Source organism: Dromiciops gliroides, chromosome 3, assembly GCF_019393635.1.
Source record: "Dromiciops gliroides isolate mDroGli1 chromosome 3, mDroGli1.pri, whole genome shotgun sequence".
Classification (NCBI taxonomy): Eukaryota; Metazoa; Chordata; class Mammalia; order Microbiotheria; family Microbiotheriidae; genus Dromiciops; species Dromiciops gliroides.
The window spans coordinates 563925541-563943228 of NC_057863.1; the positions used below are offsets into that span (position 1 = coordinate 563925541).

A 17688-nucleotide genomic window follows, 5' to 3' on the forward strand; every position below is an offset into this window, starting at 1 on the left:
AACCTTTAACTGAACAAATGAATAGATATCAAACAAGCAAAAATGCATTTTATTCAAGGTCCCTTTGTGAGTTCATCTGAGGTTCTGCTACTTTTATCTTTTATTCTTAGAAAACAATCACAGACTTTACCAAATTATATAATGCATGTTAAATATATTATAAATCTTAAGGCATTTTAAATATTAGAAATTAAGCTATAGAAAACATATTTATCATTGCTATTGTGCTGCCCTCACTTTGCATATAGGTCTTACATTGTCATATTTATTTATTTTATTTTTATAGTACCATGATTTTCTAGTACAGGGCTTCTTAAAATTTTTCCACTCATGACCCTTTTTTACCTGAGAAATTTTTATGAGACCCCATGTATATAGGTATATAAAAAAGGTATGCATAATGTTTTACGGTTGCCAATTATTTCATGACCTCCACATTTGGTTACATGATCCCATATGGCGTCACAACCCACAGTTTAAAAAACTTGTTTCTAATACATTAATTTATCATAATTTGCTCAACCATTTGTATTCAGTGGACTTAGAGCTTGCTTATAGTTTCTTTGCTAGTACAAATAAATATTTTATATCATTAGGTCATTTTTTCTTTTTACTGATATTTTTAGAAGAGTAAATATAAATTTATTTTTAGTCTAGTTTCAGTTTACTATGTACCCCTAGCCTTAGGGTCACCCATTGGTCCTTCTGTACCCCACCTAGAAGTGGGGTAGGACTGATCCACCTCAGGCTCCAACTTCCCCCACCCCCACCCACATCCATATCACTTAACAGGTGGGATATGGTAGACTGAGGGTCTTGCAACTTAGCAAATGTTCTCAGAAGACTGGCATACATCTTAAGGAAACCTGGCCTATGATAGGATTTGGTCCATGCAGAAAGCCTAGAGACTGACTCTTAGGCCACTGAGTCCACAGTATAAAAACAAAACAAAACAAAACAAAACACATGGATAGTCTCTATTGCCAGGGCCTCCTGACTGGATTACCAGCACAGACACTTTCAAACTGAGGTAGGGTTGATGTCCAGGAAGACTGAGGCCCTGGGGACCCCCTCCCAAAAGAGTCTGAGGATCCACTTTGTGTACCTACTATTGTCTGCTGCTTTTCCAGAAAGCATGGGAATAGTCACTCAATCAGAACCCCGCCCCCCCCAAAAAGAGGGTGGGGTAAATTCTATAAGTGGCATTGGGGGAAAACTGAGGGAAGCTTGAGTAGGAGGAACATTAAAATGAGAAAATATATCTAAAGACCTTTGCAAACTAAGTAAAAGTTAGCTATTATTAGTTTAAAACTTAATTCATTACTTTAAAAGATCCTAAAATGAATTGAGAAACAATATTATCAGGAAAGTGCTTCTTGACACTAAAATATAGGCCAGTCCTTTGAATGGGTTTCCCCTTGGGAGAAGGGCTCATAGACCCTCAGTCTGGGGAGGGAGAGGCCTGGAGAAGACAAAAGAACAGAGAGGTAGCTGTCTTGGGAATGAAGAAAGCTGGGAGGCCCAACTCAAGTGGATAGAGTTGGACTTTTGTTCTAAGCAGGGATCTCTGGCTGAGGCTAGAGTAGATGCAGCTGAACACCTCATGGCTAGGCAGCAAAGCCATTCCCCTTGGGAAAATGAGAAGGCCTTGGGAATGGTGGGAAGGAAGGTCAACTTGGCTTTTCATTCATGGATCCTGGTCTTCATTTCTCCATGAGGAAGATCTTGATCTTGAAACAGCCCAGACATATGGCTTAGAATGATCTGAGCACAGCAGTTGCTGCTGCTGAGAGAACATAGCATCTTCACCAGAGGTATTTGGAAGCTGGTTTTGGGCAGGGAATAGGTACCCTTCTTAAAGGGTCAGTGGCGAGGCAGGCCATAGGTATAGAGAGACTCAAGGCAAGACTCCCAAGGTGGGATGAAGGAGTCAATCTCCTTGGCTCACATATATCTTTAGAGGTGCAGCTTCCAATCATTTTCAAATGGGATTTGCAAGCAGAACCCAGAAATCATTTCTTACCCCAAAGTTACCACTGCCTTCACAAGAGAAGTAAGGAGTACGTTGGTCTTGGCCTCCGTGCCAACAGTTACTTTTCCAGAGATGTGATAGGAATTGATTCTACCTCCAGGTGGGTGATCAGTACTGGTTCATGCCCATTGTCACAGTTTTCCCACGAGAAATTACTGACCCTCTACAACAGTTAGGCTAAACTTTCTTCACTGAATAGACCAGCTTTATTTCCAGTTGCTCAGGTGGTTCCTCCAATAATCCTCTCTGCCTTTTTAATGATATTTTTAAGGTGAAGTCCTAGTAATGGAATTACTTTGGTCAAAATGTATATCACTTTATTATATTGCCATATTGTCCTCCAAAATGTTTAGAACAGTCTATAATCTCATTGGTAGTGTATCAAGTCTAAGGCTAATTTTAACTCTAAATAGGTGATTTATAATTTATAAAGTTAGCAAACCGCAACTTCACCATAAAATACTATATGCACTTTTATGACAGCTAAGCTTAAGTATCTCCATGGTATAGTGGAAAGAGTGCTGGAACTGGAGTAAAAAAGACCTGAGTTCAAATCTAACCTCAGATGATTACCATCTGGGGAAGTCACTTAATCTCTCTTGAGTAACCTGTTTCCTCATCTATAAAATAGGCATAATAATAAGACCCAACTTCTGGGATTGTTGTGAAAATAAAATGAGTTAATATTTGGAAATGTTTTGCAAACCTTAGAGTGTTATATACATGATTGTAAGCTATTATAACCTATTCCCATGGGAACTGAGATTGTTTAGAACTGTCACTGATGTAAGAAAAGTTTTCACCACTAGAGTAGTGAAAATTCATACCAGTAAGCATTTGCTATAAGTGCTTAATCATTTACCTTCCTGAGTCAGGAGCGAGAAGCAGAAGACCTTGCACACAGTCTGCCCTCATCTGTACCTGATTTGGGTTGTATTTATCTAGTATAAATTTTATTTTTACAGTCAGTTCTGAGATGATGCCTATTTTAGACATGTAAATTTGTTCTAATGCAATTGATATATTAGGGAACGATTTGAGAATTACAAGAATTTTGAGTTTGCTTATATATAATTTTTGTCCTTAAACAGTGAGAATGCAGAAAACTGTACATCTTCACGATAACTCACAGGCTGTAACCTTCTGGACCTTTCACCACAAAAAAAACTTTTTCATGATAAAATGCCATATCTTCTTGTGCAATAAGAGCTGTCTAAGCCCACAAATCTCACCCTGCCTCTCTCCCCTTTCAGCCATGGCCCCACTTCTCCACCTAGGCAGCCTTCTCACTCCATGAGAACCTAGGCACAGGTCAAGCAGCAGCCAGAGCCCTAAGATGCTACCATTCTTTATTATAGCATTTATGTATTTTTAACCTTTTAACATGTATAAGTCTGTGCTGGCATTTTATTAGGTTCCTATCTCTTTTTTCCATTTTCCTATCTCTTTTTATGTGTCTCTGATGAAGTTTTTGAATGTTGTGCCCCAATTCCATTTTCTCCATAAGGCCTGTGGTTTTTATTTTAAGGTTTTACATAGCACAGTGATTTTTAGAATTGCACATGTCGTGTTAAAGTAGAACTAACTGTACTTATGTTGCCATGTTGGCACATTTTGCTTAACCTTAATAAAATACAGGCTCCTTGAAGGCAAGGCTTACTTTATTTTGGTATTTTTAATCCCAGCCCTGAGCATACTGATTGGCATATAGAAGAGATTAATAATTGTAACAACAACAATAATAATAGCAACTAGCATTTATATAGTGCCTTAAGATTTCTAAAGTACTTTGCATATCATAACTCATTTGATCCTCAAAGAACTATGGGAGTCAGGTGATATTATTTTCCTCATTCTACAGGTGAGGAAACCAAAGCATAGAGAGAATAAGTGATTTGTCCAGGGTCACACAGATAAGGGGTGTCAAACGCAAGATTTGAACTCAGGTTTTCCTGATTCCCAGTCCTGAGCTCTTTCCACTGGGACACTTAGCTACTTATTTAATAAAAACATTAAATTAATGAAAGGTATTTAATAAATGCTTATTAAATGAATAAAAAATGAAGCAACAAATTGAAGTATATGCTAGTCATTCTAAGCCTTGTTGAGTTATGGACAAAAATGGGACTTCTTGAGAAAACAAACTTCCATTTTCAGCCGCAGCAAAGTCAGAAATGGACAGAAAAAAACAGTATCTCTGAAGCAGTACAGTGTCATATCCAGCACTGTAGAATTTAGTTTGATGAAGAAAGGAAACGGTTCTAGTTTATAGCAACATTGTGTGGTATAATTATTACTAAGAGGCATCTGGTGCCAATGGCTAAAATGTACAAATGAGGAGCAAACAGGGCTTTGCACCAAAATGTATGATACAGTGGAGAAAGCAGGAAATTTGAAGTCAAAAACGCTGGGATTTGAATCCTATCTCTATCACTTACTAGCTATGAGACATTGCATAAATGACTTAATCTCTTTGGGCCTCCATGACCTCATTGGAATATCATTCCCCAACATCCACCAACCAACCATGGTGTTTTATAGATCAGTCATTCACTTAGCAAGAAACACAGGCATAGAGAAATGGCTGCAAGAAGCAGCTTCAAGGAACATCTTTGGCTGCAGAGAAGTGAGCCACTTAATAGATGTTTTTTGACTCACTATGGGATTCAAAACTTCCTACTGCTGGCCAGTTGAGTTGTAAAGAGGAGGAAATGTAGGAAGTTCAGCTAAGTAACTCTCCAAGCAGAGATATATGATGACTGAGTGGGCAGGGAGTGGGGAGTCAGTCAATATTCAATGTGAGAATATTATTAAGATTAAGGCCTAAAGACCCTGGAATATAGGAGATGTGAATTTCTGTTGGACATATGTGTTGCCTACTTGTGGTCTTTACTACTGGTCCCTATTTTTCCCACTAACACTGTGTATTTAGAAAGATTGTGTGCTTGATTATTAAAGGTAAGAATACTTGTAGGAGCTTAAAAGAAGTAATGTTCTATGAATGTGTCCTCAAAGAAGGACCTTTGAATATAAGGGTAATCACCTCAGTATCAACCCATTGTAAAATCTGTGAGTGCTGAGTGGGTGAGGTAACTCAGAGGAAGTACTGCATGAGAAATTAGAGTTGGTTGCACTACTTATTTTTAAAGCCCTTCTCCTTCTCAATTCATAATCCTGTGATCCTAACATTCTATGTAATTCCAAGATTCAGGTACTCTCCAAACCCAAGAATTCAAATTTTGGTCTCTACTACTTGAGCAGGACCAAATGATTCAAAATACACTGTTGATATAATCAGCTGCTGTCCCTGCCATATGGCATTTCCCTGTTGATTTCATTTGGAAGACAATCTCACATTTTGTGACATCACCATTTGTTTACCTGTAAGATCTTCAGTGGGCCAGGAGCCAAGCTGGCATGCCTTGCATGTGTATTCATCAAAAACAAACTCATTCTCTTTGCACGGGGTACAGGTCCAACAACAGCTGACTTCCCCCTTTCGGATCACCTAAAATGAACATTTAATAACATAATTAGATTTACACAACTGGTATTTGTGTGCCTCTGAATATACTCTAGAACCTTAAAACTGAACTACATTGGCAAGGCATTTCCTTGACCACTGAATAATAGGAACCCTCTTCAATCAACCAATCAAAAAGTATTTATTGGGGCAGCTAGGTGGTGCAGTGGAAAGAGCACTGGCCCTGGATTCAGGAAGACCTGAGTTCAAATCCGGCCTCAGACACTTGACACTTACTGGCTGTGTGACCCTGGGCAAGTCATTTAACACTCATTGCCCTGCCCCCCCCCCAAAAAAAACAAAAAAAACCAACCAAACAAAAAGCATTTATTTAGGGCATACTCTTTACTTAGCACTGGGGATGTAAATAAAATCACATTTTGTCAGGGAAGACAACATTCGCATTTTTAAGTATGTGCAGAATAAATGCCAACTAAATAGTCGGTAGTGTTGAAGGAGTTATTTGTCTCAGCAGATAAGGGAATCAGGGAAGGTTTTGTGTAGAAAGTGGTGTTTGAGCGGAGTCTTAAAGAAAGTAAGGGATTCTGTGAGGCAGACTCAAGGAGGAAGTTTATTCCAGGACTGAGGAAAGACCAATACAAAGGCAAGAAGATAGGGCGTGAAGTGCTATGTGTGAGGAACAGAGAAAGGGCTAGTTTGTCTGTACTGCAGAGGATAGGAAAGTCAGACTGAAAAGCTGGCTTGAGGGACAGGTTAACCAGTACCTTAAAAGTCAAACAGAGGAGTTGTTTATATTATATCCCAGAGAAAATAGGGAACCCCTGAAGTTTATTGCATAGGGGAATGAGATGGTTATCACAGTTTGGCAACTGTGTGTAAGAAGACTAGAGTGGGAAGAGACTTAAAGCAGTGAGACCAATTGGGAAAATATAGAAATAATCCAGATGACAGATGAGTTGAGCTAATATGATGCTCTGAAAGCAGTGGAAGGGACTGAGTGTTGTGAGGATAAAATAGCAAGATTTAGCAACCATTTAGCTATGTGGGCTAATGGACAATGGAGAGTCAAGGATGACACCGAGATTACAAACCTGGGTGGCTGGAATTATGGTGGTGCTCTGAATAGAGATAGGTTTGTGGGGAAAGATAAACAATGAGTTTTATTTTAGACCAGGTTGAGTTTTGGGATAGTACCAGGACACCCAGTTTGAAAAGTCCAATAGGCAAAGCTGGCGATACAAGTCTGGCACCCAGGTTATCGATACTTATATATTAGTAGAAAGCCTCCATGAGTCCCTATGGCCAAAACATTCATTACCTGCTGGCCAGTCTTCTGGGGATGAACTCCCTGGGTCTTCCTGAAATCAGTTATACTGGTCTTTGGACAACAGACATACTTGTCATGCTATACTCAAATGTCTTAGTGGATTTTGTTGGAGCTTTCAAATCATGTAGCCTTCAAGGACTCAAGGGTGACCTCCACATTAGGATGCAGCCTTGAAGTAGAGCTTTGGTGGAAAGTATATGTTAGCTTATATACCTATATATAACTGTGATGATAATTCTTGATTAAGCATCCAGTGGATTGAATAGGCTCCCTCCTGCTACTAAGGAGACTTCTAGGGGTTCTTAACCTAGAGTTTGAAAACTAATTTTAAAAAAATGGTTTAATAACTGTGTTTCAGTATAATTAGTTTCCTTTGTATTTGTGTGCATTTTATTTTATGCATTAAAAACAAACATTATTCTGAGAAAGGGTCCATAGGTTTTCTCATTTCCAACATATTTTTCATTCTCATGTGGTATATATAACACATTTTAAGAAAAATATGAATAAGACTGGTAAAAAATATACCACCAAATCAAGAACATTTGATTTGCATAAGTGATTTGCATAAGTATTTAGACCTCCTCCCACCCACATACTTTTTACAGCTTAGTAGATAAGTACTAGGGAGTTGTCTGAAGTAGAGGCCAAGTTCACTGCTCAACTAATGAGTTTCAGGAAGGATTTGAATCTAAGCCTTCCTGATTTTAAGCTATGTCAAATTGCTTTTGTGTTTCCAAAAGCTTTATTGAAAAGTTAAAAAACTGACGGGATCATTCATTACTTTGCATTATTTAAACTTTGGGCTTTCCCCTTTTTTTTTTGTCGGATGACGAAAAGGTACATATAGTTTACATTCACTCCAGGGACTCTAGTTTTCAAACATCCAATATGGAATTTCTTCCTGGGGATGTAGCCTAGCACAGTGGATGGAGAGCTAGCCTTGTAGCTAAGACCTTCAAATTTTACCTTGGACACATAGTGACTGAGTAATCCTGAGCAAACCATGTAAACTCTCAGTGTCCTAAGTATATCTCTAAGACCATAAATTGACAAAGATTGTGCCAACCTTCATAAATAGAGGGAGTTTCCTTATTGAGCAGGTCCTTAAATATCAGTGAAATTACAAACAGTCCTTTTCCTGTACTCAAAAGAGTTTTATTCACAGTGCTCATTCTGCTTATAGCAAGAATGGTCCCAAATGAACCAGTACATAATACACACACAAACACATGTGTATATTTCATTGTATGGATATATATGGATATACTTATACATACATATATATTTAAGAGTATGTATGTATGTGCGAACACATACACATACATACACACATACATACACATGTGCGTATATTTCAGTGCATATGTATTTACATATATATTTAAGGATGTATGTACATATATTTGAGGGCACACGTGTGTACATATGTATACACATACATCATATACATACACACATATATACACATACCTGTATGCCTATATACTGTTAAGGGCTAAAATTCTAGCTAAACTGTCTAAAATATCCAATGAGTGGTCGTCAATAAATTATAAGCTTTTTCAAGAGTTAGACTTTTAAGCATTTATTAAGGAGAACAAGAATTTGGTAAAGAGAGAGAGAAAGGCCTATCTATTAAAGGGAGAGCACATTTCTAGCTCCACTCTCCACCAGAGTCCAGAGGAAAAAGAGCGAGAGCGAGCGCCAGGCACCCCCTTCTTCCTCCCACTAGCCTGTGTCACTTCCTGACGCCAAAGAAAAGACTCCTGGTCTTGCCCTCAAAGACCTTCGCTTCATGGGCGGAATTCTTCTACAGTAAGTCTCCAGCAGGTGGCGTTATTCCAATCGTTACAATACATACACACATATATACCTATAAACACACATATACCCATATATACTTGTATACCTATATGCCTATGTACGTATGTATGTATGTATGCACTTATATATGTATATATGTATGTGTGTATGTTTATCACTCTGCAGGGATGAGGCAGCTAGGATTTTGACCTTGGGTAACAAAATTAGAGGATACAAAAATGCGCTAAGAGGAAGCCAGTTACGCTATGCTGGACTACATTTTCCCCTCACCAGTAGCTCTACCTCTAGATATTGGCCCACTCTTTCCCCATCCCTTCCTGTCTCATCAACAGAAGAATAGAACCTTCTTATATCCTGGGACAGACTTCTCTTAAGTTACATTCTAGGTCAGGTATGTCCTTTCTGGATCTTTTCCCAAGAACAAACATTCATAGTCATGGTTCTATTACTATTAGAAAGATAGAACCCTAGTTTAGAAGTTTTGTTTTACTTTCCATTTATGATGAAAAATGGCAGGGGGTGGGGGGGGATGGGAGATGACTCAATTAATCACTTGAAGCACTTCTTTGCCAATCATGGCTTCACTTGGCTAGCAGTGCTATCAAAAGCCAGATCAGGTTTCCAGGCCTGTCATTGACTAATTTATCCCTTCTGTTTTTAAAGGAAACAAAAATAATCAAAATAATTTGCCAATTGAATCATGACTATATGCTTGTATATACATATTTATACCCATATATACATATATATACACATATATACAAATATATATATTCAAGTAAGTAGAAAGGAAACTGAAGTGAAAATAAAATTGTCTTAAAATTCTTAACACAGTTCTTTATCATATGCATGATAACTACACAGACCAAATATGTGAGGTAATCACACAATATCTATAACACATAGTATTTTTTTATCTAATATAGTAAGTATATTAATAACCAAAGCTATAGTGATGATAATGACAAAATTAAAATCAGTCCCTTTCTCCAAACTTGCCAAGGTGCTGTGTGCCAGCAACCTTGGTCTTGTATATGTGATATCTAAATGAGTTTCAAGATTCCATCTAGCTCTAACTTTCCATAGTGGAAAGTCCTTTTCAGCTCTAGCATTTTATGATTGTAGAATGAAGATAATTATTCAAATGAATTGGGCCAAACTTTTCCTAGGGATGGAAGGTTACTTATGGGCATCCAAAGTATTCAAATATAATCACTACCTTAGTTGTCATCTTCATCTGTAGGTAAAAATAAACTAAAGGCCAAGACTGGTTTTCTTTTATGTTGGTCTTATCACATGACATTTCCTATTCAGTGGTTGTTGATGAAATTTAGGAGTTTTGTTTCCAGGAAAACTTCAATAAAATTCAGGGGTGACAATACTGGACAATTATCACTTCCAAAAAGAAAAACAGTATTTTAGCCATTATAGCCACTGAAGCAGCATGAATGGTGATATTTCCAATAATTAGGGGTTCCTTCCCCCCAGAGTCTCAGCATGGCCTGAAAAACAAAGGCAGCCACTTATTTCCTGGAAATCTATTGGCCCCCTACTGTTCAATTTGCATTGGCTCATGAGCATGAGCAGAAAAAAATTATCAAAATCAGTTCATACCCTTTCTCTGGAACAATTGGGACCCTACAGTCTATTTTTGAATTGTTGGTGACAACATAATATGTTCTCTTCTCATCCTTCGGGACACATTTGTTTCATATGTATATATTTTTCCTGTTACATCCTGTTCCACATTGATGTTGAATTTAAGAGGTGGTGGTAAGTCCTTTTCATAGGCATTCCCATTCTTTTCAGGGCAGCCAATCCATCTGCCACCTATTCTATCCTGGCAGCAGTGAAGACAGAAGGTATTTTCCTTACAGCAGGATTTAAGCTGTGGTCCTAACTCTTCCTAAGTACATATGATCAATTATAATTTAAAGGAAATGATGGAGAAATGTGGCTTAATTTAGGAGTTCTTAATATGGGGTTTGTAATCTTAAACTTTTTTATAAATATATGTTGCTTTGTAATCCTATGCATTTTATTTATGCATTTACAAAACATTATTCCAAGAAAGGGTCCACAGAGTTCACCATATTGCCAAATGGGACCATGACAAAAATGGCTTAAAACTCCTAGTTTAGATGGATTAGTAACCAAATAGTAACAATTCGTAAAAGACAATATCAGTTTCTTTGAGATTTAATAAGAAGGAAAACACATGGCAAGACACTGAATGGGCTCTCAGAAGGTCTTTGCCCTCATAAAGCCCAAAACAACATGTCAATAGAGTCCTTCTACCCTCTCCAACCTAACTGCACGAATATTTGATTCACTTTTGTCATTGTTTTTCCTCCACCTGTTGTTCCCTCCACCTGGACTTCTTTTCTGCTAGTCTTTGGCCTTCAAGAATCTTACCTATTCTCAAAAGTTCAGCACAAATGCTATCTCCTCTCTGAAATGCTCTTCTATCCCTCTCAGCCAAGTATCTTTTTTGGAACTCCCATAGCATGTTGTATGTCTCTTATAGTGTCATGTTGTATTATGATTATTTTTTTTAACATCATTTTGCTAGACAATGAGCTTCTTGGTAGAACATACAATATTTTCTCTCTCTGATAGTTTCTAACCTTATTGAGATATCTCAATGAGCAGTGATCTTATCAATATGAGAACTCTGTCTTCCAAGGTGATTAGTCATCCATCTTATAGCCTATGGCTAAGAGAATCAGAGAGGTGCTGGGAAATCCAAGATGATAAGTGACTTATCCATGGTCAGGCAGTTAGTGATTACCAAATGTAGGATTCACAACTAGGCATTCCTGACTATAAGGCCAGCATTCTTTTCATTATGCCATATTGCTTATTTATAGTAAAAGTGGGTTAAATTTGTTGAAAAAATAATTGCATATAGCTTCTAAATCTGAGTAACACTCTCAGGCAGTGGTTTTATCACGCTGGTTTCAATTGAATTAACTAGACATAGTAACATTCTCCTCTTTAGCAGCTAGATGGCAGAGTGGATATATACTCAGACCTGAAGTTAGGAAAACATGAGTTCAAATCCAGCCTTGAACATTTATTGTTTCTTTGACCCCAGGCAAATAATTTAACCTCTGACTTAATTTCCTCATATGTAAAATGGGGATAGCATCTGCTTCTAATCCACTAATCTATTTATTAGTAATAGCATCTACTCTGGAATGTTGAAAGAAGAAAATATTTGGAAAGCACATTATAGATTTTAACTACTGTATAAATGCTAGTTGTTATTGTTATCATTATTATTCAGTTAGTCAATAACATTACTGACAGGAAGGAAAGAAAAGAAGGAATGAAGAAATAAAGTAAAAAGGAAGCAAAGGGGAAGGAAGAAAGGGAGGGAGGGAGGGAGGAAGGAAGGAAGGAAGGAAGGAAGGAAGGAAGGAAGGAAGGAAGGAAGGAAGGAAGGAAGGAAGCAGGAAGGAAGGGAGGAAGGAAGGAAAGAAGGAAGCAGGAAGAAAGGAAGGGAAAGAGAGGGAAGATGGAAGGAAGGAAGGAAGAGAGGGAGGGAAGAAGGAAGGATGGAAGGAAGGGAGGAAAGGAGGGAGGGAAGAGAGAGAAGTGGAGGGAGGGAGAAGAATGCATTTTTGTAGGATGTGACACAAGGCATTGTATGTATTTGGAATAAGGAGTTAAATTTTAAAAATCCTGCCTTCAGCATATACCCTGTAACCTCATAAGGAAACTGAAATTTATGATAAAAACAAATTTCAGGAAGTCAGATATTTCCATTGCAAATCATAACACTTGGGACACTATTTACCTTGATCTGGCCTTTTTCACACGGGTCACTGCACACCGACTTAATGATGGCACTCTTCTTGGGCCATACTTCATCATCATCCATTTTCAATTCACCATTGTCCCAGCTGCCCACATTGATGTAATCGAAATAGTTGTTTCCCATTTCCTTGAAATTCATGATTTCATACCTTTGGAACAAGAAAGTCATTATTCAGCTGAGAGACAGCCACAAGCAACAATCTTACTAGTTCATCAGGATCATCTCTGTGACTGTGGAACTGACCACTGTGAGAAAATAATGGGTTTGGGGATTCCCAGAGACCCCCACTTGAGGGCCTAACCCAGAGAGCCTTGCCTGACCTTTCTTAAGGTCAGCCAAAAGTCAGGAGAATTTCAAGGGAAATGTAGATTGACCTTGCTGACTACCTACAGGAAGTTACCTCACCAGAAACCACACCTACCTGAAAGCTTTTCCCCCCAGAGGGTCTGTCCTCTGTACTTTGACCCCAGCACATACTGTGCTGGACCACCCTCAAGTCCAGTAAAACAATAGATTTGAATGATGCTAGCCAATTAGCTTGAAGCTGGGTGGAAAGGCTGCCTCTTCTCCTGCCCTCTGAAAGCTTACACTCATGCACTCAACTCTCTTGGTGCTGGGATGCAGAAAGAGCAGACACACAACTCATTATCTCCCTCTTGATTCTAGATAGGCCTTCTGATTGATTGGAGCCACGTGTGCTCTCTTTACTAATATTTAATATGCTTTGATAAATGCTTAATGCCTCAAACTCGTGTTATAGCCTCTACGTTGTAAGTAGCAATATATTAGAAACTCCAGGTAAGTTTCCCTAAAACTTGGGACAGAGATAGGGTACCCTATATAACTTTAAATGCCACACCACATTATATATAATACTCTGTAGATGTTTGGGCATGCCTTCCTTTCTGCATATCATGTATGACATGTCTTACTACTCTATGGTGACTTTCAGCTCGTACCTGAAACTGAAAACATAAAGTACAATGGTTTCAGAGTCCAGGCATTCTGTCTACTACCTATAAAAATTTAGGTGTCACTCCCACATTCCCAACCCCTCAATCCTCATTTTCATGCCCCTTGAAAATTCTGTGAAATGAGGACACTTATTATTTTTACCTATGATTGGTGTTAGAGGGGAAATGTGTAGTGGGACAATCAGAACAAAACATTGGATCATGAGTTATTTCATCTGCCATGATCTCCATTTTGGTTACATCCCACTGATATTTTTGAAAATGAATGTGAAAAATCTTTGAAAATCGGCATGTATGCTACCAGGTTACAGTGCTTTATCTGGAGCTTTATTAAAGAAGATGATAGTATTTCTATTTTAAAATGTTCTATATTTCATCCCTTTCACTATTTCAAACTAGCCTTGAAGTATACAAAAGAAAAGAGTTATAATTACTCTTATTATAGAAAAGAAAACCAGCATTGCTTGAAAGAGGGTGGTTTGGGTATCTTCCCAAATTGTCTAAATAAGTATCATTAAGTTACTTGCAAGTTGGGAATGCTTTTCATTTTCTTGTTTCCTTTCCCATATATGAACAAATAAAATAACATTTCTTAATTTGAATTCTACAAAAGGGGAGTAGTGTTATGTTGTTGAAAGAGCAAAGGCTCTGGAATCACAGGAGCTGTGTTCAAATCCTGCCTTTGCCACTTATTAAATACATGTGTGATCTTGTGAGTATCACTTACCTGTGCATCAGTTTCCTCAACTAAAATTGAAGGCAATGAAATAGATTAACTCTACTGTTCCTTTAAGACCTAAATCAATGCTCCTATGGATTTGTGCATATGTCTACAGGGTCTTTGATAAAATTTATCTTTCTTAATAGGGATGAAGGAGGGTACTCTTTGGAAAAATGACAACAACATTAAAAAGGGCATCACAAAAGAGTTCTATATTCTTTTAAAATATATTAATATTTCCTCAATTATTTTATTTGATAGTAAATGCACTATTCTATTCTGAATAATCAAATTATTAGGGTTATTAACTATGAACTTTTAGGGTATAGAAATTTTTATTACTATAATATGGAAGATTTGTCTACAGAATATAAATAATTCACATTTATATAGTGCTTTAAAGTCTAAGACTTAGATTTAAAGGTTAAAATTTAGGTAAGAAATGGCTCATTAACAATATGATGGGGATTAATAAGGCAGCATTTTACATTAAAAGATAACTAGATTTGACATGTTTGGCCAGAGTTCAAATCCTGCTTCTGAAACTTACTGATTTTATGATATTATGCAAGTCATTTAACCCCTTTTGGCCTCAGTTTCCTCACTTTTAAAATCAGAGGGTTGGGACTGAATCTCTAAGGTCCCTTCTGGACTTCTGATCTATGATCATGATTGCATGATATATTTTTTCATCATGATATCACAGAAAACAAAGAAAAAGACATTTTCCTTAGTCTAGTGTATCAGGCCAAATGACATCTGAGATCTTGCTTTGCTCTAAGATTCTGTGATGAGATTTCAAATTCAGGAATGTCAGCTGCATGAGACTATAAAGGAAGTATGAATGCAGCCCACATGTTGTCCCATTTTCTTATGATATGGGTAAGATTTTGGGAGGGGAGTGCCTTGTATATATGTCATACTTATATATATTCTTCCTTATGTACATACTGTCTTCCCTAGGGAAATATACACTCATTGAGGCCAGGGATTGTTTCATTTTTCTATTTGTATAGGAAGTTCCTGACACAGTTCTGGGCACATAACACATGCTCAATATATGCTTTCTAACTGACTGACTGGTATACTACCCGACTTTTCTTTCCACCTCAGGGCTCTTTCCCCTCCCACATTTCATTTTCTACCTTCATCTTCTCTGACTTCATTCATTGACTCAATCATAATGTCATTTTAAAAGTTCTTAAAAATCAAATGATGTTGATTATAGCAAGGATGTGTAGTCATTAGGGTTATGCAATAGAGATAATATGCTCTAAGCAAGCTAGCACTCTGTTCTTTACCAGTGGTATTACATTTTATCATTTCAAAGACATCCTTAATGGAGAAAACTACTTTTAAACAAATATAAAAAAAGATATTTGTAGTAAGTAAAATAAATATTTATGAAGTTTTTGTGTTTATTTTCAAAAAGAAGCAGAATATTACAGTACATAGAATGCTAGACATGGAATGGGGAGGACTCATACCAAAATCTTAGCTGTAACAATTAACATTAGAAGCATAAGACTCATCAAGTGATAGAAGACATCTTATTTTGAAATTAAAAAATATATATTCTGCCATCTCTATTATCTCTATGGAAATTATTTTTTACCATGTCCATTAGCAAAGCTTGTTCCTTCTAGCTATTCTTAATTTCACTCTTTAGTTAATTAATAACTGTGACATTAGACCAACTAGTTAATTTCTGTCTCAAAAAAGTACATATCTACTGTCATAGACAATTGTAATCTCATTGGGGAAAGGGATTCCCATACCAGGAGTTCTACACACTAAAAAAACATAGTTCTTTTCAATATCAAGGGAGAATAAGCTAAGGGGCCATTTTCTCTTTCAAAAACACTAATATTAGTAAATAAATAAATAAATTCTATCTTTGCTTTCTAGGACATTGGCAACAGTCAAAGATGCATTTCCACAAGGTACAGCATATCCTTTGATGAGCCCTTTACACATTTAAAGTTAACAATTATCTTTGATTCTCCCTTCTTTCTCTCCTTTCTTTTTTCTATGTCTTTCCCTTTTCCGGACTTTACGTGTGGTCATGTGTGCAATACATGTTCCATGTTTTCCTTTCTCTGTTTCGGTCTCTTTAATTTTGTGTGTCCAGAATTAGGTTGTATAATAGGCATTTGGTTATGGGCCCCAAAATTTAGTGTTTGATGAGGGCTTGCCAGGAAAATTAAGTGGAGAAATTCAAATAGTATTCATTTGTTTACATGCTGAAGCAAGTCTATGTAAAATAGGTTGACAATCTTATTGTTAGGAGCAGAAAAAGCCATAAAAAAGATGCCTCTTTACTTTATGATGCTTATGAAAACTGACTACAGCCACATCCAGATGGGCAAGATTCTGGAAAGCAATGTGGAATGATGCTAAGAAGATGTCTATGCCATTTGACCCAGAGACCCTACTCCTAGGCTTGCAAAAGCTTATCATTTTAAGCAAAACAATTATCTATTTCATCATCTGTGAAAAACTCTCTTCTTTGCCTGATTTAGCATTTTCTCTCTAGCTATAATGATGAAAAAGTACATGATCTGGTTCACTTTTTAAAAATTGTATCAACTATAATATGCTTTAATCTACTCCCTAGGACTTAGCTGCTAACTCATAGAAGGGTTGTAATCTGTATTGGCAAACATTTTTTTTTCATGCTGCAGCTTCCCTCTCTCCTGTCCTTTTCATATTTGTACAAAGTTGCTCAACAATAGAAAGAAATCTCATAAGAGAGTGAGTTCCCTGCTACTGAGTATATTTAAGCAGACACTGGGTGACCACTTGTCAATCTGTGGGATCATTTTGAATTGTAAAATATGAGTTTTACAATCTCTCTCTCTCTCTCTCACTCTCTCTCTCTCTCTCTCTCTCTCTCTCTCTCTCTCTCTCTCTCTCACACACACACACACACACACACACATGCAACCTTCTTCCTCTACCTGTTCCTTTCTGCATACACACAGTAGTGGGGAGAGAAACACAGTGAAATACACACTGAGACACACACACACACATCGACAGTCACATATAGAGAGAAAGAGAAACAGAGATAAAGAGAGACAGAGAGAGACAGAGGGAGAGTGAGAGAGACACACAGAGAAATAGAGAGAATGAGAGAGAAAGAGAAAGACAGAGATGGAGAGAGGTAGAAGTCTGTCTTGGCAAGTGTCTAGGTATCTCCTGAATCCCTAGTAATTGACCTATAATTATATATATTTTCATATTTCTCAGGATCCTCTGTGTAAATGATGAAACGTGAAAAGTATCTGAGAAATAATAATTTAGTCCTCAACCAAGGTGACGGTGCATCATCTGAAAGATAATGTAATAAAAAAATGCCTTCTAACACATGGCAGGGAGAGCAAACAGTATGTCACTACTTTAGCCCTATCTTCGGGATTATCAGAAATGTGATTCCTCTGTACTCAGAATAGCTCCAAATCTGAAGAGAAATAAAGATTTTGAACAAAATACCAAATGCT

At 37.3% G+C, this 17688-nt stretch overlaps 1 protein-coding gene across 6 annotated transcripts in view; it reads right to left on the bottom strand.

Moving 5' to 3' along the window:
• GRM5 (glutamate metabotropic receptor 5) overlaps positions 1 to 17688 on the bottom strand; it is a 682630-nt gene that overhangs the window by 123083 nt on the left and 541859 nt on the right. For all 6 annotated transcript variants that reach the window (XM_043994303.1, XM_043994304.1, XM_043994306.1 and 3 more), the window contains 2 exons: positions 12470 to 12638; positions 5414 to 5540 (listed from right to left, as the gene is read on the bottom strand). In XM_043994303.1, coding sequence (XP_043850238.1) covers positions 5414 to 5540; positions 12470 to 12638 — 296 coding nt within the window. The remainder of the gene's footprint in view (positions 1 to 5413; positions 5541 to 12469; positions 12639 to 17688) is intronic.